At 37.9% G+C, this 27162-nt stretch overlaps 1 protein-coding gene across 5 annotated transcripts; it reads right to left on the bottom strand.

The window, feature by feature from the left end:
• Window positions 1-15: 15 nt before the first annotated feature.
• Window positions 16-13874, bottom strand: LOC136222596 (uncharacterized). 5 transcript variants are annotated; one of them, XM_066010361.1, is made up of 8 exons: window positions 10269-10409; window positions 10008-10187; window positions 2132-2260; window positions 1957-2045; window positions 1786-1860; window positions 1154-1261; window positions 740-838; window positions 16-653 (listed from the first exon to the last, which is right to left on the bottom strand). In XM_066010361.1, the coding sequence occupies exons 2-8, from the start codon at window positions 10102-10104 to the stop codon at window positions 366-368; spliced, it is 885 nt and encodes a 294-aa protein (XP_065866433.1). In that variant the 5' UTR covers window positions 10105-10187; window positions 10269-10409; the 3' UTR covers window positions 16-365. The 5 variants fall into 5 exon arrangements, with proteins under 5 accessions (XP_065866433.1, XP_065866429.1, XP_065866437.1 ...); XM_066010357.1 differs by lacking the exons at window positions 10008-10187; window positions 10269-10409 and adding an exon at window positions 13438-13874 and having other exon boundaries at window positions 2132-2247; XM_066010365.1 differs by lacking the exons at window positions 10008-10187; window positions 10269-10409 and adding an exon at window positions 13438-13576.
• Between the last annotated feature and the right edge of the window lie 13288 nt (window positions 13875-27162).

Consider the following 27162-nt stretch of genomic DNA (forward strand, 5'->3'; position numbering starts at 1 on the left):
AAAAAAAAGAAAAACAAGTTAAAGAATAGAATATATAAATATAAATAATTACATAACCAATGAGTTGTTTGGACCTCATCATCACTGTCTGCATATATTACAAGAAAATATGTATAACTACAAAAAGAATGAAAATCTTGTATATAGTAATTAAAGAAAATATATTTCTAAAACTCCAAATGTAGAAGATGCAATATGTAAACTAAAAACTTGCTGTAATCAGGAGCTAAGGGGTTTGAGTATCCATTAGTCGCCGAAAAACTTCAAAAAGGGAAACTATATACGGAGCTTTATTATTTTTTTTAATGTAAAAATACCCCAAAAAGATATCAATTTAGCACCAGAGACTGCCACAAGTACCTCTGTCAGTGAATATTGGATCCGTCACAGGCTATAATGAGTTGATATAATTGCCAAAGGATGACACCAATCACAGTATCTCTAACCAAGCTCTTTAAAACATTAGTAATAACTGAATTAACAGAAACTTCACCAGCAGATCCTTTGTTCCCCACAAGATCACGAAATCTCAAGTTTCCCAGATCTGATATCAATGAATATATGACCCCATTCATATGCCCCTTTCCTATGATTCCCACTACTCTTTTGCTGCTCTTCACTGCTTTGCTCCGTTTCAGAGACCATGCCAGGTACTATTACGTTCATATTTGCCGATTTTAACACCGGTTAATTAGTACTTCATTCATATTTAGGCTGTGTAAAAGTTAATATTACATACCGTGTCTCGTTCATGTATGAGAGGCTGCAGGAGAGATGGATATGAGAAACCTAGTCTCTGATACAGCTCGAAGGTGCTACCGTCTTCCTTGCTTACTGCCTGCAATAATGCGGAACATTATTATAATACATATAAAAAGTTGCAGGTCATACAGTTCAGGTTACCAAGTTGCAGGTCATACAGTTAAAAGTTTCGAAGTTTAAATATAAACACTGAATGTAAATTGTGATGCAGAACGCAAGTATAAAATCATTCTCTTGTAGCTTCTCTTTACGAACCTAAGGAGGCTTTCAAGACGGAAAAGGACTAACGTTCATCGTAATTCGAAAGAACTTATAACAACGACAGAATATAATACAGCTCAGAAGATTGGATATTAAGTGTGTATATATGTATAAAGAAAGAAAGAAAAACCTTTAAGTTATCCCTTGATGTATCGGATGAAGAGGTAATTCCTTGAACCACTGCCGTCACTAAGTTAAACTTTTCATTCCAGCTCAAGGCATTCCAAGCCCTTTCAAGCTGCCAAAATAAAATAAAAAAATAACGAGTTATACTCTGTTTTTTATCTCTTTTCTTAAAAACTCAATTGTTAAAACGTGCATTACGCATACGATCAAGTACCTAAAAGCAATAAAGATTCACAATTTCAGGTGCAATTACTAGTAAATGCAGCATAAAAGATAGATCAGTGTTACATTAAATATTTGTAAGCTAAACTATATGGGAAAGTCAAATATGGTAAATGAAATGTTTAAAAAGAAAAAAGGCAAAAAAAACAAACAAAAAAAAATTATGCTCCGATCATTTGTGCGATTGTCTCCTCCATGCCAGGTAGTGAAAGATAAAAAATTTCCTCTGAACCATATGAAAAAGAATCAAAGGTGAAAAAAGGAAAGGGTGCATTTTAATGTGAGGACTTATGTTATAATATTATGTTCATTAAATTAGAACCTAATTAACAAAACCAAACATATACTGCATGTTATAGAACCGAAGTGTGAAAAATTCTTATATATAAAATTCATGGATTGAGATGCGTTTACTGTTATTTCAATTGGCCGATCCCCCAAAACTATCTGAGCACCTACTTCTTCAGACATTTTCCGAGCCGCACGAAACTGCAAGATATAAACAAAGGTTCATAATTTGAGCAGCATGTATATGCTCATTTCATTTTACAAGTCTATATAGGAAAGAAAGTTGCATGAAATTACCTCATCCCCAAACGGGCGGTTGGCATCAGAAGATAATTTTGACGAGAAAAGAGCTAAAAGAAAACGTAAAGCTAAAGCAGTTTGACCTCCTGTAGATTACTCGATCAATGAGAAACTAAACTACCCTTTAGTTATTCTTTGATTTGAACTAATTAAGAGAAAAGATAGTGCTTACCCAAGTTTACGCTACGACCAACAGCACCAAAAAAGCCAGTCCCACTCAATGAAAACATGCTTGATCTTAATTGTTGGCCAGCCTCACCCTCATCGCTAGTGTACATAATCCCAGCTCTGTAAATAAACTCTGCAATAAGTGATGATGTTAAGATATGACATCACAACACAACTTCTTTTCATACCATGTATTCTTTTCTCAAATTCATCAAACAAATAATCATCAAGTGATTGATGAGATTCAATTTTGATGATCCGCGAAGCCAAAACGGGCCGAATCATAAACACGGGCCCAATCTACACTTAGACCCATGGTCCAAGATCAAACGGGCTCCGAATAAAGGAAGCGGGTAAAGCGAATAACCACCCCGACATCCTAAACGGAGCATTAAAACTCCCACTCAAACACGTTTGTTGCCACGTAAGGGACGTGGCCTAGAAGGAGTAACCGCCCTCGGCGGTTACTTCAGAACACTTATAAAAAGCCATAAGGCCAGAGGGGGAGGTACGTTCATATTTTTCCAGCAATACTATTATCAATTTACCAACCCTCCTACAAAAACTGACTTGATCGTCGGAGAGTTTTCCCGGAGATCCTGTCTCCGGTTCTGTTTTGCAGGTAACTACGGTGGAGATCATCTAATCGGATCCAGCAAGTTATCATTGGTGCGGTGAGCGTGGACCTTTTTTACCAACATTTGGTTAAAGGTACACAAATAACATGTCAGAACCATCGCGAACGACCGGCGTTACAACCAGATCAACTAGTATGAACTCAAGGGGTCCACGGATTGCGAATTCGCAGCCTGCGAGTACACAACCTATGGTGCCTAGCTCGACGAACCCTTCGGGACAATTGAGTCCATTATTGGAAGTCCAAGTGCAAACTGAGATGGAGATGTCCAATAGCGATTTCGTCCAAATGGCAGGACAAGTCTTGGCTTCAAATATGAGCCAAGCGGCGGGGGATCGAATGATTAGTTTGCTAACCGCAATCGCTGATCACAATACCGCTGTGGCGGCTGCTCCTCAACAACCTGTTGTCATCTCCACACAACCATCGACTACTGCCACCATATCTGCGCTTCCGCAGCCATCTCGAGAGCCAAATCAGATAGGTCAGAGTAGTCGCATGAACCCACACAGCCACCCAGGCAACTACTCGTATCACGATCCTAGTATGACGATCCATCCGACCTGGCAAACATCCCAACCGACGTCGGGAATGCCAGGAATCCTTCCGCTACGACAAACGGAGCCCTTTGTTCACGGATATTCAGAGTTGATGACGTCTGGGGCGAATACGTCTGGACAGGAGCACACTTGGAACTTTGATCCTATAACTGGACGGCGGCTAGAACCACGGCGGGAACAACTTTCAACACCAATTGGCGGGTGGATGCCACCTAGAGTTCACTAGCAGCGGATGGAAGAGGATCGGCGAATACCCCATATTGAATTGGAAGATCAACTGCGGAGTATGATGGAGCGAATGGGGTACACACCTAGGGCGAGAGCAGAGGTGCAGAGCGATTCGCCCTTCGCTCCATCGTTGCGGGAATTTATTCCAGATCACAGGATAAAAGCGCCGGCGATACCTAAATACTATGGGGACCCAAATTCTGATCCTGAAGCACATGTCAGGAACTATAGAGAATTAATGGATGTTGCAGGAGCGAGTGAAAGCATAATTTGCAGATTATTCTCGACCACTTTGGGCGGAGCGGCATCTGATTGGTTTCGGTCTTTACCTACTGAATCCATTCACAACTGGAATCAATACAATCGTGATTTCTGTGCAAAGTTCGTGGGCTGTAAAACAGCGGATGTGACGGATAGGCAGCTGAAGGAGATCAAACAGAGAAATTATAATTCCCTAAGGGAATTTGTTGTCGCATTTAATGATATTCTGGTGCGGTTACAGAACCCGGATATAGTGAGCATTCGCAACATCATGGCGGATGGAACCACGGATTGGAGCATGCGGGAGGAAATCATCCGGAACAAGCCGCGCACCGTGGCTGAACTCATGAAGATAGCAAAAGAATTCATGGAAGTGGACGACGTTAACAGGGAGCATAGAGCTCAAACAAGGCGAGAACGGGAGGCGGCTAGATACACTTCAGATGGTCGACGGCATCAAAACCAAACACATTACAAGGATAATTTTGTTCGAAAGGGCAATCGTTCCTTTCAAGGGGGGGATACCAAACACCATTGAACACGACTCGTCATGAGGTGCTACTTTGGATTGAGAAAAGCCCCCTGAAAAAGGATGTGCAGTTTCCTGAGGCCAAGGGACGAACCAATTTGGGGAGATATCCTAACAAATATTGCAGGTTCCGCAGATTGAATGGCCATGACACAAACGATTGCTATGAATTGAAGAAGGAGATTGAAAAGCTGATCGAGAGAGGCAAACTGAGTCAATTCGTAAGAAAAGAGGCGAGTGACGAGAAAACAACGCTCCCGCATGAAGTGGATGCAAGGCCAGAAAAGAAGCAGAAAAAAGGGGTGATAAACGTGATAGCAGGCGGGATCTATGAGCCTCCAACAAAAAGGGCTCGCCGTGAACAGCGAAAAAGCAACACACATAGGGGGGATGCCCTCAATTACTCATTTGCGCGAATCACGGAGCCACATGCGGATGCTTTGGTGATTACAATGGCCGTAGAAGGATGGGACGTTAAGCGGGTCCTTATTGATACAGGCAGTTCTTGTAATGTTATTACTCGGACTGCATTCAACAAGCTGGGAATTAATGACGAACGAGTGGAACATACGTTCATGGATGTAACTGGCTTTGGAGGTCAATCATCTCAAACAAGTGGACAGGTGGTGCTGGAGGCAGAAATGGGTGATAAGAATCTAAAATGGTGAGGTGATCTAGAATTCGCAATTATTGATCTCCCATTGGCCTACAACATAATTCTGGGGCGTCCGTTCCTATCGGAAACGGAATCGCTCATCTCAATGAAGCATTTGACGTTACATTTGCCAACACACCAAGGGCGAGTCATAGTGGAAGGTGATCAACTTGTATCTCAACAAGCCTATACATTGTCACTTGAACCAAGACCAGATGAAGAGGATAAAGTTGATGAGAAGTTGCCGGCGGAAGCGTTGGGAGAAACGGAACTATTCGCCATCTCAAATGACAAGAACGTACGAATAGCGGCAGGACTCCCAGAAGCAACGAAGAAAGCCATTACCGAGGTGTTGATCCAATGCGAGTCGGCATTCGCAGCTCCAAATGAAGTGCTGAAAGGAATAAGTCCAGACATAGCAACCCATCGTTTGAAGGTGGACAAAGGTGCAACCCCAGTGCGACAAAAAAAGAGAGGACACGCTCCAGAGAGGCAGAAGGCGATTGAAAAAGCTGTGGCGGATTTGCTAAAATCAGATGCAATTCGAGAAGTCACCTATCCGGAGTGGCTAGCCAATGTGGTGCTAGTCAAAAAGCCAAATGGAACGTACCGAATGTGCGTCGACTTCAAAGATCTGAATAAAGCTTGTCCGAAGGATATGTATCCGCTACCTAACATTGATATATTGGTAGATGGGACGGCAGGATTTGAAGCTTTATCGTTCACCGACGTGAAATCCAGTTAGCATCAGATACCCATGGAGAAGGCGGATGAAATCAAGACATCATTTATAACTCATCAGGCAACTTATTGCTTCAAGGTGATGCCCTTTGGACTGAAAAACGCGGGAGCAACATATCAGCGGATGATGAACAAGATATTTTCAGACAAGTCAGGCGAGAACTTCTCGATCTACGTAGATGATATGATCATTAAAAGCAAGAAGATGCAAGACCACCCGCAGGATATTAAAGAAATCCTGGAAGTGCTGATCAAATATGGCCTCAAATTGAACCCAGAAAAATGCACGTTTGGAGCAAGAGCAGGAAAATTCCTGGGTTTCATTGTTAGCGGCAAGGGAGTTGAGGCGAATCCGGAGAAAGTAAAAGCGGTGATGGAGATGAAAACACCGAGGAACGTAAGAGAAGTACAGAGACTGAATGAGCAGTTGGTGGCATTAGGGCGATTCATATCATGCTCAGCTAGGAGATGTCTACCTTTCTACAATGCCATCAAAAAATCTAAGTCTTTTGAATGGACGCCGGATTGTCAAGAGGCATTTGAGGGTATAAAACGATTACTATGTTATCCGCCCTTAATGAGCAGTCCGGAGGATGGAGAAGATTTATTTCTTTATGTATCCGTCACCAGTATGGCGATATGCACTGTGATGGTGCGAGAAGAAGAAGGACAACAATATCCAGTGTACTATGTAAGCAAAGTCTTGAAGGATGCAGAACTCCGGTATTCGAAGTTAGACAAAATGGCCCTCGCGGTGATAACCACGGCGGTTAGATTAAAACCATACTTTCAGGCGCATACTATCATTGTGAGAACTGGTATTCCAATGCGAAAGGTACTGCAGAAACCTGACGCATCCGGCCGATTGATGGAATGGTCAATTCGCTTAGGAGAATTCGATATTCGCTATGAAGGAAGACCAGCACTAAAGAGTCAAGTACTCGCCGATTTCGTGAATGAGTTCACGTGGGATGACGACGAATGTCCAAAGGCACAAAAAGAAGAGTGGAGCATGTTCACAGATGGGGCATTATCCACAGAGGGAGCTGGACTGGGAGTCGTCATCAAAGGCCCGGAGGTTATTCGCCTGTACTATGCGGCAAAGTTAACTTTCGAAACTACCAATAACGCCGCAGAGTATGAGGCAATGATATGCGGATTGAAGTTGCTTAATGAACTTACGCCAGAAAGAGTGGTAATCTACAGCGATTCTAAACTCATGATAAATCAAATCACAAAAAATTATCTGGTGAAACAGAAGGATCTAGTAAAATACCATAAAGAGGTCGGCAGATTGACGCAGGAGTTAACAAGCAAGGGAGTCGTTTGGGAAATGGTGCATGTTCCGCGGGGCCAAAACACAAAGGCTGACGAATTGGCAAAAGCAGCGGCGAGTAGAGAACCATGGAGTCAAAAAGCATGCGATTTGGAGATAAGATCGGCACCAGCGTTCGAAGTCGACCAGATTATGGTCATCGAAGAACTGGTAGATGATGAAGATTGGCGGATGCCCATTCGCCAATATTTGGAACAGGGAGATTTGCCGGTTGATAAAAGCTTAGCCAGAAAGCTAATTGGGCAGTCAGCGAGATACTCAATTCGAGATGGAACTTTGCATCGGAAATCGTATACATGTCCATGGTTGAAATGCATTAGCCGCAATGAAGGAGACTACGTGCTGCGAGAACTACATGAAGGAATTTGTGGCGCACATGAAGCCTCGGCGGCGTTGGCAAGAAAGGTTAAGTTGATGGGATATTACTGGCCCAAGGTGGTGGATGATTCCCGGAAGATGGTAGCGGAATGTCGCAGCTGTCAAATCCATGCGAATGAAAAGCATGTTCCCGGAGTCGAACAAATCACTATAATGACGGCATGGCCATTCGCAACATGGGGAATCGATATAGTGGGCCCATTCCCAGAAACGACAAAGAAAAGGAAGTACTTGATAGTCGCAGTTGACCACTTCAGCAAATGGGTAGAAGCAGAGGCAGTAACCGCTCAAACACCTGAGCGAATGATCGAGTTCTTACGAGAGAACATTATCATGCGATTTGGAATCTCACAAAAGCTTATAACTGACAATGGCACCCAGTTCAACTGTGTCAAATTCAAAACATACTGCGAAAGCATGGGAATCAAGAATCATTTTTCTTCTGTAAATCATCCTCAATCGAATGGTATGACAGAGGTTACCAACAGGGCCATGATTCAGGGAATCAAGAAGCGGCTAGGTGATAAAAAAACAGGTTGGGCGGATGAGATACCCCATATGCTATGGGCATACAGAACTTCTGTAAAAGCAGCAACGGGCGAAACACCTTTCTCGCTGGTTTATGGAGCCGAAGCGGTCCTGCCTGTTGAAATCAAGTCGCCTACAGATCGGATAATTTATTATTGCGACACACAAAATCCTATCAATATTAGGGATGCATTGGATTCTGTTGAAGAACGAAGGGAAAAAGCTTACATGCAAATGGCAGTGTACCGCAATAGAATCAAGAAATATCATGACAGAAGGGTGCGAAAAGTGATAATCAACGAGAACGACTTGGTCTTGAAAAAAGCGGATAAAATACAATCCAGAGAAGGCAAAGGCAAATTAGGTGTCAACTGGATCGGACCATACAAAGTATCCAAGAAGCTAGGACCATCAACTTTTGAAATAGAAGAAATGAGCGGCAAAAAGCTCCCGCGCACCTGGAATCTAGAGAATCTACGCCTATATAAACAGGCCGAGTAGTTCAAGGAAATGACGAGTACTCTTTTTCCTTTTATGAGTTTTTCCCACTGGGTTTTCTGATAAAAGGTTTTAATGAGGCTTTGATCCCACGCAGTTTATGTACCCATGTAATAAGAAGCCTTTTTTCTTTATCAATAAAGGTATTCAATTATTACATTTATTCAATATACTACGTCCGAAGGCGGATCCTTTTCAACATGATCACAAAAACACATAAATGTGTTGCCTATTAAAGAAAGGCGGGTGCATGATTACGCATCACTCGCAAAACCTTATGGTTAATCTTAAAAACACATAAATGTGTTGCCTATTAAAGAAAGGCGGATGCATTATTACGCGTCACTCGCAAAACCTTATGGTTAATCTTAAAAACACATAAATGTGTTGCCTATTAAAGAAAGGCGGATGCATGATTACGCATCACTCGCAAAACCTTATGATTAACCTTATGATTATTTTCGAAAGAAAAATCATAAGATAAGGCATAAAATTAAGCGAATAAACGAGTACTCAAAAAATTGCAAAAAGGGTCTGGCCACCCTAGCGAAAACGAAACTAACTACAAAGAATTACAAGGATGAAGTCGGCAAAAGACAAGGGTAACATATGAAAATAAAGGGCAACAAGGAATAAAACGACAATCGCACATGTAGGTAAAGCGGCAAGTAAAAGAAAATTAATATATACGGGCAGTTTGTTACATACAACAGTTCAAAATATAAATCAAACTACGCTACAGCTTCCTCTCCTTCACCCCTATTGCCCTCCTCGCCTTCAGAGGCTCCCTCATCTCCTCCAGTGGGCGGATTTGCTTCAAGCGAATCCTCAACCCTCGAATCAGTAACCGCTTCAGAGAGAGGTACCTCTTGCTCAGACTGAGAAACGCCTTGTGGTACCTCTTCTTCCGCGTTCTGATTAGGGATCTCGCAGCTAATTGGAGAGGCCTGAAAACTCTGCCAATCTAAGAGGAGTACCTCATCCATATCAGCATCCTCGGCTTCTAGCTTGTCCCACTTCTCAGTTAAATCCTTTTTAGGGATGGGAACCTTGGGGCGGTTAAGTATTCGATCTGGATGTCCATGCTCATAAGCGGCATGAATTCGCTCCCCATACCAATAGATGCGAGCACTATCTTCAGCTAGAATCTCCTCAGCCCTCTTCTTTTGCATCTCCAGAGCCTCCTTGGATGAATTTAGATCATCAAGGACCTTTTGTAGCTCGTCGGACTTAGCCTGGAGGGATTTGAGAGCTTCCTCCTTCTCGCTCATAGCCTTCTGACAAGCGCCTTCAAGAGCCTTTACCTTCCCTTGGACATCATCATAAAGCGACTTCTGAGTCGCCAATTCAGTACCAAGGTTCTCCAACTCTTTGGCTCGTTCAGCATCCCTTCGGAGAGCGTCCTCCGCGAAATTGATAATCTGCAGACGGCTCGCGAATAAAAAGGGCGAATAAAAACATGCGATTACTATGGACACAAAATCCTTGAAAGGGAATGACAAGCTTCTACCCCCAAAACAACAATATACCTCTATGGCGCGCTTCTCGATCCCCTCCATAGCAGTAGGAAGCGGTACTTGTTCTCGCACGCGGGAAGCAGAGGGGAGTCGCCCAAGGACATTGCATATGGAAGAAACAATGTCCTTACAGGAGAAACTCACGGCCATGCCAAAGGTCCTAGTCCACCACCTGCTAATATCGGGAATAGGCTGCGAACGCATAAGGAAAGAGATCAGAAGAACAGCAGATAGCTTATAAAGAACAATAAACATTACAATAAATCAAGATACCTCGTGAATTGGTGTACTGCTCTTTCCTTTTGATGAAGCATATATGGGTGTACCGCCAACAGTAGGAGATACAGATGTGTTTTTCTTCTTGGGACGAGAAGACTCCGTATCTGCATTATTCTTTCGCTTCCTAGTTAAAGGAAGGTCCTCAGAAACAGAAGTGGGACCTTGTGAAACGGAAGCGATTGGAAGGGAAGCCGCCTCAACAGAAGGAGCCGCCCCCACAGGAGAATTCGCCCCTGCAACAGAAGTTGTTCCCTCCATCCGCTTCTTTCTTCTTGCTAGAGCTTTCGCCTCCCGATCTGCAGCGAGTTGAGATAAAGGATCACCCCTGCAAAGGGTTAAAAGAAATCATCAACTTGGAAATGAAAAAAAAGAAAAGTACCTTGAACAAAAACGCGATAAGGGATATAGACAACGCGATCTCCCTCGCGGTAGGCAATCGCCACTCGACTTCTTAGCATGTGGAAGGCCTGATCATACGTCCATACAAAAGGAGGCGTACTCTTCAAGAACTTTATAACAGCGGATTCTTCCTCACTGGGGTAACCGAAGTTCAAACTCTTTACATTAGGCCGGCCCCAGCAGCGAAGGAAGTTTGGATTCCCTTTATTAAACTTGATAAAGAAGTAAGATCGGTCCCACTCGCGGATCTTATTCAGCTTCTCGTCGAAACCATAGTAACCGCTCTGACGGATGAAAGTGAAATACCCCGCCGAACTCTTGAAATGATGAAGCTTGGAGAAAATTTTGAGCGAGAAGGGAACCTCCAAACAATCCGCCAGAAATTTATCCAGAGTTAAGTCGGCCCATCCATTGGGATGCAATTGACCGGGTGCGATTCCGTAACCGCTCAGGACGGAAGCAATCTCATCCGCCAGCGGATACGTGAAACCGCAGATAATCTGGGCGACGAAAATGGTGAAATACCCCTTTGGGTAGTCGCCCGGTCCTCTATCCTCCCCGGGAATGATGGTCTCGAGACCTTGAAGCCAAGGATACTGCTCCCGCAAATCATCAATTGTCTCGCGACAAACTAGGCTTCCTGACCGGTCCTTCTTCGGTAATAAACGGGGGGTTGGGACAGGTGGCGGAATCAACTTCTTAGGGTCAAAACCTAGACCCTCATCGGTTGTATTCGCTAGGTGGAGGAAGTCGGCGGGATGGGAATCAGACCCAGGAGAGCTGGTTGAAGCTTCATCAACCATCTCATCGACCTCATGAGACACCTCGCGGACGTAATTTTCATCGAACAGTGCGAAATCGAGGTCAAGGTTCGACATATTGATGAAGAAAAATGAACAGAAGTAAAGAGCCGAACGAATTACAAGTAACGGAAAGGAAAACTTACATGTGGGAAAGAATACAGAGAAGAACGAACACTAAGGGGTTGACGCCGGAGAAGAAATGACAGGAGAAGGAAAGAACAACTTTCGAATTTTGAAAGAACAACTTTCGAATATCCAGACAAAGACGAAGAGTCCCCTATAACATGTGAAAAGACCCTAAAGGGCTCTTGCCAAACTAAAGGGGAGGCATGTGATGATCCGCGGAGCCAAAACGGGCCGAATCATAAACACGGGCCCAATCTACACTTAGACCCATGGTCCAAGATCAAACGGGCTCCGAATAAAGGAAGCGGGTAAAGCGAATAACCACCCCGACATCCTAAACGGAGCATTAAAACTCCCACTCAAACACGTTTGTTGCCACGTAAGGGACGTGGCCTAGAAGGAGTAACCGCCCTCGGCGGTTACTTCAGAACACTTACAAAAAGCCATAAGGCCAGAGGGGGAGGTACGTTCATATTTTTCCAGCAATACTATTATCAATTTACCAACCCTCCTACAAAAACTGACTTGATCGTCGGAGAGTTTTCCCGGAGATCCTGTCTCCGGTTCTGTTTTGCAGGTAACTACGGTGGAGATCATCTAATCGGATCCAGCAAGTTATCAAATTTATTTGTTTATTTTTTCTGTACCTTGTATGTTTTTCCAGGTGAAAATTTCAGATTTCAGTATTTATGCATATTTTCATGTTTTGAAATTCTAACTACAATGCATGTCTGTCTCTTGAAATTCCATGAGAGCAAGATACGCATTTCCTTTCCTGTCTGACCAACTTATTAATTATGTCATATAACAAGTGTAAAATAATATAAAGATTGTACTAGCAGAAATTGTTAAATTTTCTTGAAATATTTTGAAGCTGGAGGTCTATGTTGCACGGAAACTCTTCTTCATTAGCGTTTACGCATTTCGTTTCCGTTTCATTTTCTTTTTCGTTTCCATTACCGTTTCCTAGCTATACTTTTTTAGAAACAATGTTTCCCAGTGTCCGTTTCCGTGTAACATATTTGGAGGTAGATCAGAGAACTTCCAAATCACTGTCAATTGTATAATATAGGGAGCCAAGTAATTAACTTAGCATGTATAGGCATCTATACCTACTAAACTATTCCCAATTCCCATAATAAACATTGACCATTTTGATATAATTAGAGTTAGCATCTCTGTTGCGCGGAATGGAAACAGACATGGACACGGAAAACGTTATTTCTAAAAGGCATAGGAAACAGAAACCTGGGGGAAATGTGTAAATATTAAAAATATAGAGATGTATTTATAAATATTATAATTATAATAATAATAATAATGGTATTTATACTCTACATATGATTACAACAATGAGCCGAAAACAATAATTAGAAATTATGGAATAGAAATTATCATCAATTAAGAAGTTCTAGCTAAAGAGACGTTTTAATTAGTTAGAATCATAGTCGGAATTGGAATTAGATTGTGTTTGCCAGCGGAAACTGATTTCTAAATCAAAAAAGTGTTTCTTATTTTCAATATTTACAGAAACGCGCCTGGATTTCGTTGCAACATAGGCTAGCATTGAACAACTAAACTAGTCCATATATATGTGGAAATGATATGAAGTAAATCGCAATTCCTCAATATTGTATTGAATCACAATCACCTAATAAGTATATGCGTATGTTCCCCATTATAACCAGGACAATGACAGCAACATCTAGAAAATGTAGGAATGTAAGATTCGAGAGAATAATATTATAATCACAACTACTCATAAGAACTCAATCATCATATTCAATTCAATCATCAAGATCTAAATCCATGAATAAATTAAGAATCGAACTTACCTGCTTCTACAGAGCTCAACTACAACATTATCAGGTTTCACTGCCCGAACCACGCGCTCTACTTCGGCGGCGGATTGGCTGGATATATGAGAAGTGCCGACCAACCATATCGCCTCCGGCTCCACAAACTCGGTCCTCCAGGCCGGTACCGGACCGAAAAGACGGTTCTCAATTAGAACTAAGGTCCCATTATCGGCTAAGTCGAGCAATTGTGGGTGAGATTTGGCAATTGTGGCTCTGGATTCTTGTAAAATCTCAGACCTGAAATCGAAGTCCGATGGTGGAGGTTTAATTGAAACATTGAAGGTTTTGAAGCGTTTGTTTCTGGGGATGTTTGGGTACTTGGTGAAGATCGGGGATGTTGATTTTAGCAAAGTCTCCATGGGAAGTGTGTTCAGGGTTTAAGATAAGATAACTACTTCAATTTCTTATTCTTCTTTTATTATTATTTCAAATTTTCTTTGGTTTTTCTTTTAATAAGAAACGAAGAAATAGTAGCACAAATAACTATTCGCGAAAACTGAAAAACGGATTTCCGAAATCGAAATCGAAACGAAAAATAGGTTAACCGAAAGCAATGGACTAGGATATGATTTTTATTTCAAAAGGCAATGGTTCACTAAAACCGAAAGATAAACCGAGTATAGATTTTCTTTTTTGAAACCGAAGACTTTCATTCAATGATAGACTAAAGAGTTTGTAATCAATACATCGGAAAGTTGTACGGGAAACTAGAAAAAAATTATCATTTGGCATTGGAAAAGAGCGTGCCTGACAATTAGGTGAGTGAGTAGCTCTATTCACTAAACGATGAGCGAATAACACTTGATAGTTCGTATGATCAATAAGAAAATTCCTGCGGTCTTAAAGAATTACATCGAAAATTGACAGATCTACCTGACTGAAGTGTAAGTCGCCCGACACTTCTTTGGAGTCCGTTTCAAACCATATTTTTGATAGATTTAAGGACACTACCCACATCATAGCGTGTCTAAATGCTAACACCTTGACGATTATGGCATCATCTGTTCCTTGAACAACCTTCATGCGGAAATGTGTTAGACCACTGTTAGTATCGTTGAACACATTGCCAACTCCACACAAGCTAGCCTCTTGAAATACTGATGCATCAATGTTACACTTCACAATCCCTAGTTCCAGAGCAAGCCATCTACTCGTTTGCTAAACTAAATTCGTAATGCACCTTTTCTGCCGGCTTCCTGCATTTTGCCCAGTCATGGTAGAAATCTCGAGTGGTCTTCTAGCTCTCTGTTGTCGTAACAGTGACAGAGTTCCATATCAAATTACTTTGTTATTTCCAAATTGCATACAATACCATTGTCGCTACCTCAATCTCCCCTAAACGTACAGTTCGACAGAAATTAGTGAACCATATTCATTAACATACTCAAATTACCCCTAAGGCCGATTGATCCCTGTTGCATTCCAACACGTTACAAAGAAGGAGAAAGCAATGAAGAGGTGCCAGCCATGTTCGACAGTCATTCAGAAAGAGTGCAGGTCATAGGCACATTAATGTGGCAGCTTTGAAGTTATGACCGGAGCGGCAGACACTGTGTGCAGAATTTCCAAAGGAACACTTTAATTCGTAAGGGAAGCTTCAATCTATGTATGCACGTTCAGTTGCCTACCGTGGTACCATCAAGTAGTGAGGTCTCCAAGGCTCTATATCCCGACTTCGAGGAGTATGTTCCTTGTTTGGTAAATTTCCACATTAAGGTGCCAGAGCCATTAGTATAGGGAATAATGATATTGCAAACAACTTATGCTTCAGTGAGGTGGAGCACATCGAAAATTTTCCCTGATCCCAAACTCTCGATTTCGTGACCAGTTAGAAATCAGTCTCGGATCTTGCTTTGCTAGCATATGGAGATTGAAAGACTCAATCCATACAAAGCCCAAGGCACTCCTATGATTTTGCTGATACACGCTATTCCATTGAATCTAGTGCATTTCTTTCTCAGTGTCATTGTGCGCCCATTAGAATTATGTTATTAACTGTTGGATTTCATGACAAAATTAGTTGGATAATGTAAAATAGCTCATTGCATACTACATGTCGATTGATCAATAGATTTGATTAGTCTGTCTCTAAAATAAGCAAACATATGCTTTTTTATCTACCGATGATGGATGGAAGACTTAAGTATCTCAGAAACGTCCCAACCTCCTTGAATCTTACATATTTGCATATCATATTCCGTGTAGTAGAGTCAATATTCCTAGAAAGGGTGATTTTAGATATTCCTTAGTTAACTTTTTTTGCCAAATGCATTTTCATAGCAATTAAGGACATGTCTAAATTCTCTATATTAGCACGGGCAAAGAAGATGGAGTCATTTGCAAATGATAAATGGGAGATACTTTGTCACTATCAACTAATTCAAAACCTATGGATATCCCTTTATCTTTCTACATTCTGATTTAGAGCGGATAAAGCTCCAGCACATGCTAAGAACAAGTATAGTGAGATCGGGTCACCTTGGGGTAAACCCCGGCTATGAGCCAGAAGTATGGAGCTTTGACTATTAATAAAAAAAATGAGAAAGTAAATGAGTTATGTGCTTCATAATTAGGTTCATAAAGACATACATAAGCCACATTTGTAGCATTACTCTTTCAAGAAAAACCCATTCGACTTAGTCGTATGCTTTACTCATGTCTAATTTGAGAGTAAAAAATCCCCTCTTTCCCGACACTTTGTGTTTCATGGAATAGAAAACCTCAAAAGCAGTTAAGGTATTATCTATTATTAGGAATTTTCTTCAACTCAAATGTTAGGGAGGATGCAAAAGATGACATCTGCTCCATCTTAGGTATGCATTCTCTTTTGGATATTGGACATTATTTGGGTCTTCCCTCTCTTGTTGGAAGGTCCAAGAGGTATATTTCTGTATTTCTAAAGGATATACTGGCCAAGTGGTTCACTAGTTGGACTTTCTGTTTCCTATCTGCTACCGATAAGGGTGTGTTACTTAAGTTTGTGGCGCAAGCTTTGCTTACCTTATGTATGAGTACTTTCCTTCTTCCCAAATCTATTTATGATGAGTTGCAAAAGATGATGAACTTATTTTGGTAGAGTACGAAGGACAAAGACAAAAAAATAATATTCATTGGTTCGATTGAGATATTTTATGTCTTAGAAAGAATAATGGAGGTTTGCGGTTTAGAGAATTACATGATTTTATCTCTTGTTGTTGGGAAATTCAGGGGTGAAACTTCATCAATAGTGCTCACATTTTGGCTGTCCATTATTCAAAGATAATTTTTTTTCTAATAGAGTCTTTCCTTTCTTCCCAATTGGAAAATAACCCTAGTTTTGTTTAAAGAAATGTGTGGAGCTACGTTGATGTCTTGAAGAGAGGGTTCAATGCATGATTGTGTTCAATTTCAGTTCGAAAGGATGTATGGTTGGTCTATATACAGGGACAAATCTAGGGGGGATAGAGGGGCCACTAGGGTTAGAAAACTCCATTCAAGCTCTTTACGAAGCTTCAATTTGTTTTGTAAAAGCACCCCAAAAATGTCAATTTAGCATCCATAAATAACTAGAGAGCACTATTGTGAAGGAAAAACACCAAACGATGAAGGCAATGTCGATGGTACATATTTGATTTTTAAATTTTAAGGTTAGAGTTTAGAGTCAGGTATATTGGGAAAGAAGATGAGACTTCAAAATAGTCTCTGTTGCGTTGTATTTTATTTTTCCCGAATCCACTTATAAAAAACGAAGTTGTTTCGATATGCAAATCCACTTATCAAAACCATGTCGTTTTGATAAGGGAATTTGGAAAATAAAAGTTGAATCCATAAACACAGTACAAAAAGCCAAAGGAGTAAGAGATATTAAATTTATAGCTCTTCAAAATGCAATGGGTTTTTGTTTTATTTTCCAATTTCATGTTACAAAGATATGCATGTGTGTATCCATCTATGAAGTTTCTATTGTTTTAATTTACTTTGTATAGTTACTTAGTTTTGTATAGGAATAGGATTAGAAGTAAGTGAATAGTACTTACATCGTATGCTTAATATCAGAAATTAACTCTGGTTGATAAATGCATTCAAAAAATTAAATCACCCTCTATCATTGAATCCTGAATTTGTGTAAATGATTTTTTATCGCTTTGAGATGTACTTATGGTAATCAAAATGCTTGTTTCATTCCACATAACAGAGTCTGGGATTGAGATAGGATTAGTATTTGGTTTCAGGTGGAGGAGGTGGGGTAAAGTGCATTCATGACCATTAAACTTTACACATTTTAACATTGTGACTAATTCTTGACGGTATAAAGTTTCTATATGATTTTTTTTTTGTAAATATGCTTATGATAGCATTTTTTTTTGGTAGAAAACAGACAAAACAAAAGCAAACAACAAAAAGAACCGAAAGATAAATCAAGAGGTCACAAGCCTCAAACAGGGTCTGCCTGCAGGATCTTCATGCAGAAGAGAAGATAACAAGGTCGGAGCTGTCTGTAAAACCGAGATCCCTGGCACCAGGCCGATAGCAGAGCGAGCAAGGAAATCCGCACACTTATTACACTCCCTGTAGATGTGGCACACCACGACATTCTCAAAACAAGACATAAGGGATTTGATACCCTGGATTAAAGCACGAGCCGGGTGGTGAAGAGGCGTATCAGAAATAACCAAATTAACCGCCTGAAGACAGTCAGACTCCACAATCAACTGCCGGTAATTTGAATCCACAGCTAACTTTAGACCAGTATGGATCCCCCACAACTCAGCAGTCAAAATATCACTCTGACCCACATTTTGAGTAAAACCCTTGCACCATTTCCCCAAACTATCCCTAATCATGCTACCAGAAGCAATCTGACTCGTCGAAGCATTAGACGAGCCATCCATATTGAGTTTAAACTAGTCCCTATCCGGTATTCGCCACTGAAGAACCTTCCGCCTGCCTCCCCCTCCAGTCAGCTTCGGCCAGACATCCCAAGCCGCAATAATACCATCCAATGTTCTATGAATCGAAGCAATTCGATCACCCGAGATACCTTCACCGTTACAAAAGAGCTCTAAATTCCTCCAAGTCCAAAGCTTATGAACCGTCACTGCAAAAAGACTCGCCCAATTCCGAATCCCAAACATTTTATCAAGTCCCACCATACAGTCATTTAACCACGATTCTTTAGCCATATCAAAGAAATATCCCCACGATCCCGGTGGCAGAAGCCCCCGCCAAACATGAGCGCTCACAGGGTAGTCCCTGAGCACATGAATAATAGACTCAGGTTCCCTGTGGCAAATAGAACAAACATCCACCTTGCTTAAATGCCTTCTTTTCCGCTCCAGATTAGTGAGAATCCTACCATGAAGACACAACCAAAGGAAAGTCCGGATACGATGAGGGACTTTAATTTTCCAAACAGCCTCAAACCGAGCATCTACCTCCGCCCCACCACGATAAAAATAACAATTGTATTTTCACAATAAAAACATTTATTATCAATTAGATTATACATACCATAAAAAAAAAGAAAATAATTCTAAACAAAATTAAAGATCAAATTTCAACTTATATATCTATTGCAAAAAAGGGAAATTAAAATATTCTTAACATAAAATTTCTAAAAGCAATTAATCATTCAATTTATACTAATCAAGCCCATAAATACATTTTATTTAATTTTGAAAATAATTATATTATTTAATTAAATATATCTTATGTAAATAAATATATTAATGCAGATAGAATTTGAGAGAAAGAATGACTGATGGATATAGCCACATAAAAGGTCCAATGGGCCTATCCTAAACTCAAAAAAAAAAGCCTATAACAAATTATATATAACAAAATATAACCCAAGACATATAAAATTTCAAAAAAAAACCCAAGACATATAAAGGTAGAACTTATCATTTATACAACTCTCCCTCCACATTATATATAATTTCAGGTGTATTATATGGTTACTTTGTTTTTGACAAATTCATATATATATTATAAAGTTATATATGAAATAATTCTTAAGAAAATGATTTTTGTATTATTTATTTTATGTTAATTGGATTGTCCTTATAAATTGTGTTTCATATCAGAAATTATTACATATCTTACATATATTAACTTAAGTATATGAGAGTAAATAGCTCACGGATTCAATATCTGTCAAGCCTATATAGACCGGCTTTTAATAGAGTGGTCCAATCCAAGCTATCTAAGCTCGTCAATTTTTTTTTGTCAAATTCGAGATTTATATTTTAAATTATATTAGATTAGATTTGTGTGAAAAGTATATTGTTAATTTAGATTGAAATTCTAATGTAACCAAATGATATCTAAGTTCAAAAACAATGTTACTAGTAATAATAGGCTGATAAGTAATAAGGGAAAGACCAAAATTTTGAATAGATTGAAGATAAATGTTATCAAGTAATAAGTTATACGATAAAAATCAATATTTAGATGAATTAAGAGGTCTTCGGTTCTACCCCTAAGTAGCATGATTTTGGTCTCGAAAGATCCTCCTAATTTGGTTTATATTGCTGTATAATTTCAATATTTTAAAATAGTTGAGTTGGTTTCATGTATTTAAATGGCTTTGATTTTGCAATCACGGCTGATCTCTGTTGGATGATTTGGCGAAATAGAAATCAGGTGGTCTGACACAATCATCATTCATCAACGGGTGTGTTTTTTAGTTCGGCGTCTGCTCTTTTTTCTCGCTAATCTCTCTACCATCCGTCGATGTATCCTGCAGGGTCCTCTCCAACTTCTCCAATTAAATCGTTTTCACCTTCTGGATCGTTTAAGTGTATTGTGGACATTGCTCTTTTTCCGCTTTCTCAACCAGTTAGTTATGGTTTTGTTAAGAGTCTCTACTGGTTTTATTCATTCTCGAAATGGTAGTCTACCTCTTACATCTGATGTGCTTATCATTGAGGGCATCAACGTCCTAGAAGCTTTAAGCTAATTAACGGATGTTGGCTTTCAAAATGTTGTTATGGAATCACATTCTCAACTTTTATTCAACGATCAAGAGAATGTGAATTCTACGTTAGGTCTTATTGTTTCTTATTGTAAATCTTTTATGAGAGAAATTCATAACTGTTGTGTTCAGGTTGTCAAACGATCTGCAAATCTAGTAGCTCATACTTTAGCTAGAAAGATTGATTCTATGTTAGATTATATAAATTCCTTTCTTGTATCAGTTTTGAGAAGTGATCAATAAATTTCTTCTTTTCTTTAAAAAAAAAATCTCATAAAACTTTTTTTTATAAAATTTTTAATTATTTGAATTTTATTTTCTAAATAACCATGTTATTATTATTAATTATTTTCTATACACACTTTATCTTGTTAACACTTTTGAACTATTTTTTTTAAATCAATTTTTTATTTTTGAAACTCAAATAACTTAATTTTTGAATTAGATTTTTTTTAGTAAAGTGTGGTAACCGAAGGACGAAGAAAATACAGCCATCTCAACCAGATTAGCACCCCCAAACCAAATAACGACCCCAGACCAGAAATTTTTGAATTAGATTTTAATTTATAAAATTTATAAGAAATTTGTAACTAAAAATAAAAAGATAAAAATTATATATTTTTAAAAAAAATTAGCGTTAGACTTATAAAACGTTAAAGATATTTACTCCTTTTAAGTTGAACACTTTTAATTTTTTAGCCACTCACACAAAAACGATGAAGTTTTAAAGTTCTGAAGATCCAAAAAAAAAATTCTAAACCCTAAAAAGGCGTTTGGCATTTGATGGGGATAAAGATAAGGATAAAAGTTGGGATATGGATAAAGATAAAAGACATGGATAATATAAAAATAAGATAGTTGGTAATTATTATTCCACGTTTGTTTTGTGAGATTGAGATAGAGATAAAATAATATATTTGACTATATTACCTCTACTTAAACTACATAACATTAATTTGAGGGATAAAATTAATTTTTTCATCTCATTAAAATCATAGGAACTTATCTCACCCCTTATACCACCTGATGCGGACATCTCCAATACAAGAGCCGGAATGAGGATGAAAAGGAGCGTGGGAGTGAAAAACCCTCACTCGAGGCTGGAACTCTAAGTGGGGAAGTTTGATTTTAACCCTCACACAACGTGTCATGAGGGCACACGTCGTGTGAGGATCGAAGGCAACTCGAGCTTGGAGCAGAATGACGGCCACACATCGTGTGGTACCCTCACTCGACGTGTGGGGTGATTTTTCAGCAATACGAATAAAGAGACGCATCCGTCAGTTTTTCTGTTCCTTTTCGCAATTTACTATTTTGCCACTCATGTAATTACTGTCTTGTCATTGAGATAATAGCCTAAATGTCATTTTCCCTTTTATCCCCTCTTTACCCTTATCCTTTCTCTATTGAGTTGTAACCTTAGTTGGGTATCTAGGTCTTTTTACTCTTGAATTATGAGAGGTATATAAGCCTCCTTATTTGTATTGAAAGAAAACTTTTTATGAAATTAATCAAAAACAGCTTCCATTGGAGTGTGTTCTTCTATACATTGGGATTAACTCCTTCAAGCTTGGTTTAAGAAGAAAATCTTTGTCGGTTTACGATTAAAATCATCTAGTTCGATATTAATCTGTATCATCATCCCCTTCTAGATATAAGATTCGAGAGATAAGATGTTTATCATTTTCTTATCTCATTACTCTATCCCAAAAACAAATATGAAATAATTGATCTTTTAATTTTTTTTATTCTATCCCAACCTATGAAATAATTTATCATTGGATTTTTTATCCTATTCCGCCTCATTTATCTCTCATACCAAACACCCTTAACAGAAAATCACCATCAAGTCCATACATCTCCTCAAACATAAATTCTTGGCTCCACTATTGTAGGGAAATGATGCTTTAAGCCAAAACATTATCATCAACAAATTTAAATTGATAGAAACATAGTGTGTTTCACACATTGAAATTTTCAAAATTATCCATTTTAATTTTTGGAGTGAAAGAAATTAAATTAAGTTGAGGTAAGCAATGACATGGCATTCACTATCATGATAGAAGAAATGGGGCCAACTCGGATAGTGACTCAACCGTTGCTGCATCCAGCTGTGTCCTCCACCTATCAACTAACTAATATTTTTATTTTTATTTATAGGGTAATTAATTTATTAGTCCTTATATTTTGACAAAACATACTGTTTAGTCCCTGTATTTTTAAAAACACATGGTAGGGTCCCTAATCTTTTTCTTAGTGAACTGTTTAGTCCTTTCGTCTGTTTGTTAGATTTTTTACCGTTTATGACTTCGGAAATGACTAAATTACACTTTACTATTTACCTTCAAACTTTAGAAGAGGAAATCCAATTTAGAAGAAGAAGTTATTTGTATGGAGAACAAGAAAAAGAACAAACCTAAAGCTTACGAATTTACGATTAAGGAGAAAATCAAGAAGAAGAACACTCAAAATTGATTTCAGATGCATTAGAGTTTAAAGGAAATGAAAATAAAGGAAAAGAAGAATGCAAATCCAAATTGACTAACAAAATCTTCATAAGAGTTTAACGGCATGGATTAAACAGTTCACTGAGAAAAACGTTAGGGACTAAACAGTTCATCGAAAAAAAGGTTAGGGACTTTATCATGTGTTTTTGAAAATACAGGGACTAAATAGTGTGTTTTGTCAAAATATAGGGACTAATAAATTAATTACCCTTATTTATATTTGGAATGATTGAATAATAGCCTCAAGTTTCAAACATTTAACTCATACCCTTTTCAGACAAACTTTTTGAATTTTGTGGTTGGAAATTGCAAGAGAAACATGTCACCTCACCTAGTTTAAACCCCATTTTGGACACTTCACAACACATTGATTATTGAAAGTGATGGAACTATTTTGTTTGTTTTTGTGTGGAAAATACCTAAAGTTTTGGTATTCATACTAAAAAAGTGTGAAGGATTGTAATTACTTGTTGATGTACTCTATAATGAATTCTGTCTTCCAACTGTTCCGATGACTTGATATGACAATAAACAGTCAAAAATAAGCCGAAGTCCGGAGAATCCTTTCTAATACTTAAGTTAGAATGGTACTGAGGAGTACGAAATTAATTTTGAAAGCAATGATTAGGAGACAGTATGTAATGTGAATAATATGTACGTGAAGTCATTACTTCAAGGCTATTTATACGTAATTGGTGACTTACATACAAGTTTGTGTACTTTACACGTGGCAACCTTTGATTGGATCCGGACTCCAAGCTTCACAAAGCTCCACATTTGGTGGGAGATAGGAACGTGCTTTTGGGATCCGGACTGCTATTGGTCCATGTGTCTGCTTAAGCAGCTCCTAATAAAGATTCCTCAAAACTGGGCCTTTGCATCTCTATCGGTTATATATAGGCTTCTCGAATTAATATTTACTTCAAGCAACCGGGCCTAATTAGTTATCACTGATAACTTGTGAATTTTTAAGGTATAAAGTCTGTATCCAAAATTTTGTCATTTGTAGTATGTTGCGGGTATTTTTATATGTGATATTTAACCGATTTTGAATGAAAATTTAACTAATTTACTAATCCTTCTTACGTGATACAATTTTTAACACGTAATATGTACACATGGAATTGTTTTGATTATTTTTTTTCCATATAGACTTTATATATGGATAAATAAGAAAAAAACTAAATTTTTTATTTATCCACGTATTAAGTCTATATGAAAAAATAATAATTAAAACAATTGACATGTATGCATCCCACATGTTAAAAATTGTGACATGCGAAAAATTTAATAAACCATATAATTTTCTATCGAAAATGAGTCAAATGTCACCTATAGGAATAATTTATGTTATCAAATGATATCACATGAGTCAAATGATAACATCTTGGATACCACATAAATTAAATGGAACTTTAATCCATTTTTTAACTATCATCTTATTAAGAATATGTAGAAATTATTACAACCAGTCATCTGATAATATTCACTGTTTATTATTATTATTAGTTGTTCACTGTTTGTTGTTGCTAGTGACTATTAGTCCATTTTATTTGTTAACGTACATTTATTTGTAATTAGTGTAACACTAAACTTCAAATCAAGAAAAATCCATTAATTTATGAAACAATGATTTGGATAATGTTAAATACATGATTCACTTGTTTTTATGTGTCACCATAAATTATGATAAATATATTTTTCATATAAAAAATTGTACTTTTTATTTTATTTTGTATTTATGTATAAGGATAAAATATATTTTATGAGTGACTTGGATTGCAATTGAATGGAGGGGATAAGCTTAGATGGAAGTGTTGAAACTGGTTCCCAACCAATAATACAATATAAGGTGGAAAAAAGATGTAGCAAAGCACTACTACAACCCAATACATACATACTTCTTATTTGTAATTGTACATATATATACCAACTTGTTTCCTCTATATGGATGCCAGAAAACATGACAATAACTTCTAATTAATTAGACCAAATAGAGTAATACAAACCTAACATTAATTATATGATTATGACAGGGCTCATTTGTTTTGTGTGCTGTTTCAGTTGCTATTTGCTATTAGAAAAGCAGAAATTTCCTGCTTTTATAAAAAGTTACTTTTCATGTATGAAGGCAAACAACAACTCATAATCAAACACCTAAAACTCTCAAACACCCCTAAGTGTATTTATGAGTTAGAGTAGCTGCAAATTATTCGAATTTGGCTTAGTTAAAGCTTAATCAAAGCTCGTATCAAGAGTCAGCTCGAGATATTAATAGTCGAGCTTGAGCTTTTTTAAACTTGCATCGAGAGAATCGGCTCGAGACATTAATGAGTCGAGCCTGAGTTTTTTTAAACTTGACTCGAAAGTTCACGAACATATTTGATTTTTTTTACTGGTTGTGTTTGATATATTTTGTAGGTATTCTCCTCTTTAATTTTATAACTTCATTTAATTAATTGTAAATTATATGTTGATTTTTTTAAAGAAAATTTTAAAGTTGGTGTTTCCATTGTTAGAAAGCTTAAATAAAGTAACAAAATATTAAAATATGTACATTTAATTACAAATTTTACGTGCATATCATTCTCAACCATTCTCGAATTGAAACCTTCTCGAGCCGAGTCTGTGTTTGATTCTCTCGAGACGAGACCTATAATTTTTGCGCTCGACAAACTTTGAGCTCAATCTCACCCATTTTCGAGTTGAGATGAGCCTACTCAACCTCGGTCTCTGTGTCTCTGTTCGACTCGCTAACACACCTAACTATGACCCAAATGAATGAAAGGTTCGTAAAATAAATAAATAAATTTAGAGGTTTTTTCCTTAGTAAAATAAGAAATTTTATTAACACTAGTATTCATTGTTATGTGACATGATTATACTAACTACTAACTTAAACTTAAATATGTGATGAGGGCATCAATGTGAAGGAAGCAAAGGAAAGCCTGAAACAAGGCTCACGCGACGTGTGAGAATAGAAACGCGCTGTGTGAACCAAGTACATCAATGGAGAGACAAGGCAAGAGCTTCGCACAACGTGTCACCTCAGTCACACAGCGTGTGGGAATCAATTAGAGTTCCTGTTTTTTTTGACTCACATGGCGTGTGGGTTTGGCGACACGGAGTGTGGATTATCAGAATTTCAATCCACACGACATGTCACTTTTCCACACAACGTGTGGAATGACTTAGCTACCAAGTTCTGCCATTTCTGCAACTTCTGTTTTTATATTGTATTTACTGTTTTGCCACTGTCTATTTACTATTTTTCCATTTAGCCTATTTTCTAGTTTGCCTTTAGGTTATTTGTAATCATTTTACCCTTAATGTCTTAAGTGATGTTAGTACTGCATTGGGAAGTATTACGTCATTTCTACCTTAGGGTTATAGAGGTATAAAAGCCTCACATTTTGCTAAAGATACATCTTTTCATAATCAAAATACAAATTTTCTCTATTGGAGGCTAAAGTTCTTAAACCTTTGGGATTAGTTCCTTCTAGTTTAACTAGAGAAGAGTATTTTCTTTGTTAATTTAAGATCAAAACTATCAACATCATTACCGATACATATCAATATGTTGGTTTTAATAATATTTACATTGAATAATTGATTTATTTTAGGATTAATGCTTTATTTGGCTTTTATAGTATCCAAAATCTTATCATTTGAACCATGTGGTATTAGTTTGTAACATTTTCCCTCTAGGGTATTCATATAAGTGGTATTTAAACCATTTTGAATGGAAAAAATAACTGATTTGTTCACTTTTTTCACATGACGTAATTTTTGACATATGACATGTACACGTAGCAATTGTTTTAAATTTTTTTCATATAGATTCAATATGTAGATAAATAATGAAATAATTTTTTTTATCCACATATTAAGTTTATATGATTATTTTAAACAATCGTCGTGTGTACACGTTACATGTAATGCGGTAGGTAAGAAGTAGCAAAAGTTAACAAAAGTGAAAGATGATGATTGATATGTATCTTTTTATTTTTTACTTTCTCTATTTTAATCAAGAAAGTTATTTTTTTAATTGTCCACACGGAAGTGAAAATGTCCGCATCAATAGACCAAATCTCTCAAAGGCTCATGTTGCCCAAACTCAAACAGAACAGTTAAATAAGAACCGAATCAATAACAGAATCAATGACGAATGGCTGTGAAAAAATAATTAATCAGGTGCTTTTAAACAGACAAATTTCAAGGATTAATTATGTTTTTTTT

Source organism: Euphorbia lathyris, chromosome 1, assembly GCF_963576675.1.
Source record: "Euphorbia lathyris chromosome 1, ddEupLath1.1, whole genome shotgun sequence".
NCBI classification, from domain to species: Eukaryota; Viridiplantae; Streptophyta; class Magnoliopsida; order Malpighiales; family Euphorbiaceae; genus Euphorbia; species Euphorbia lathyris.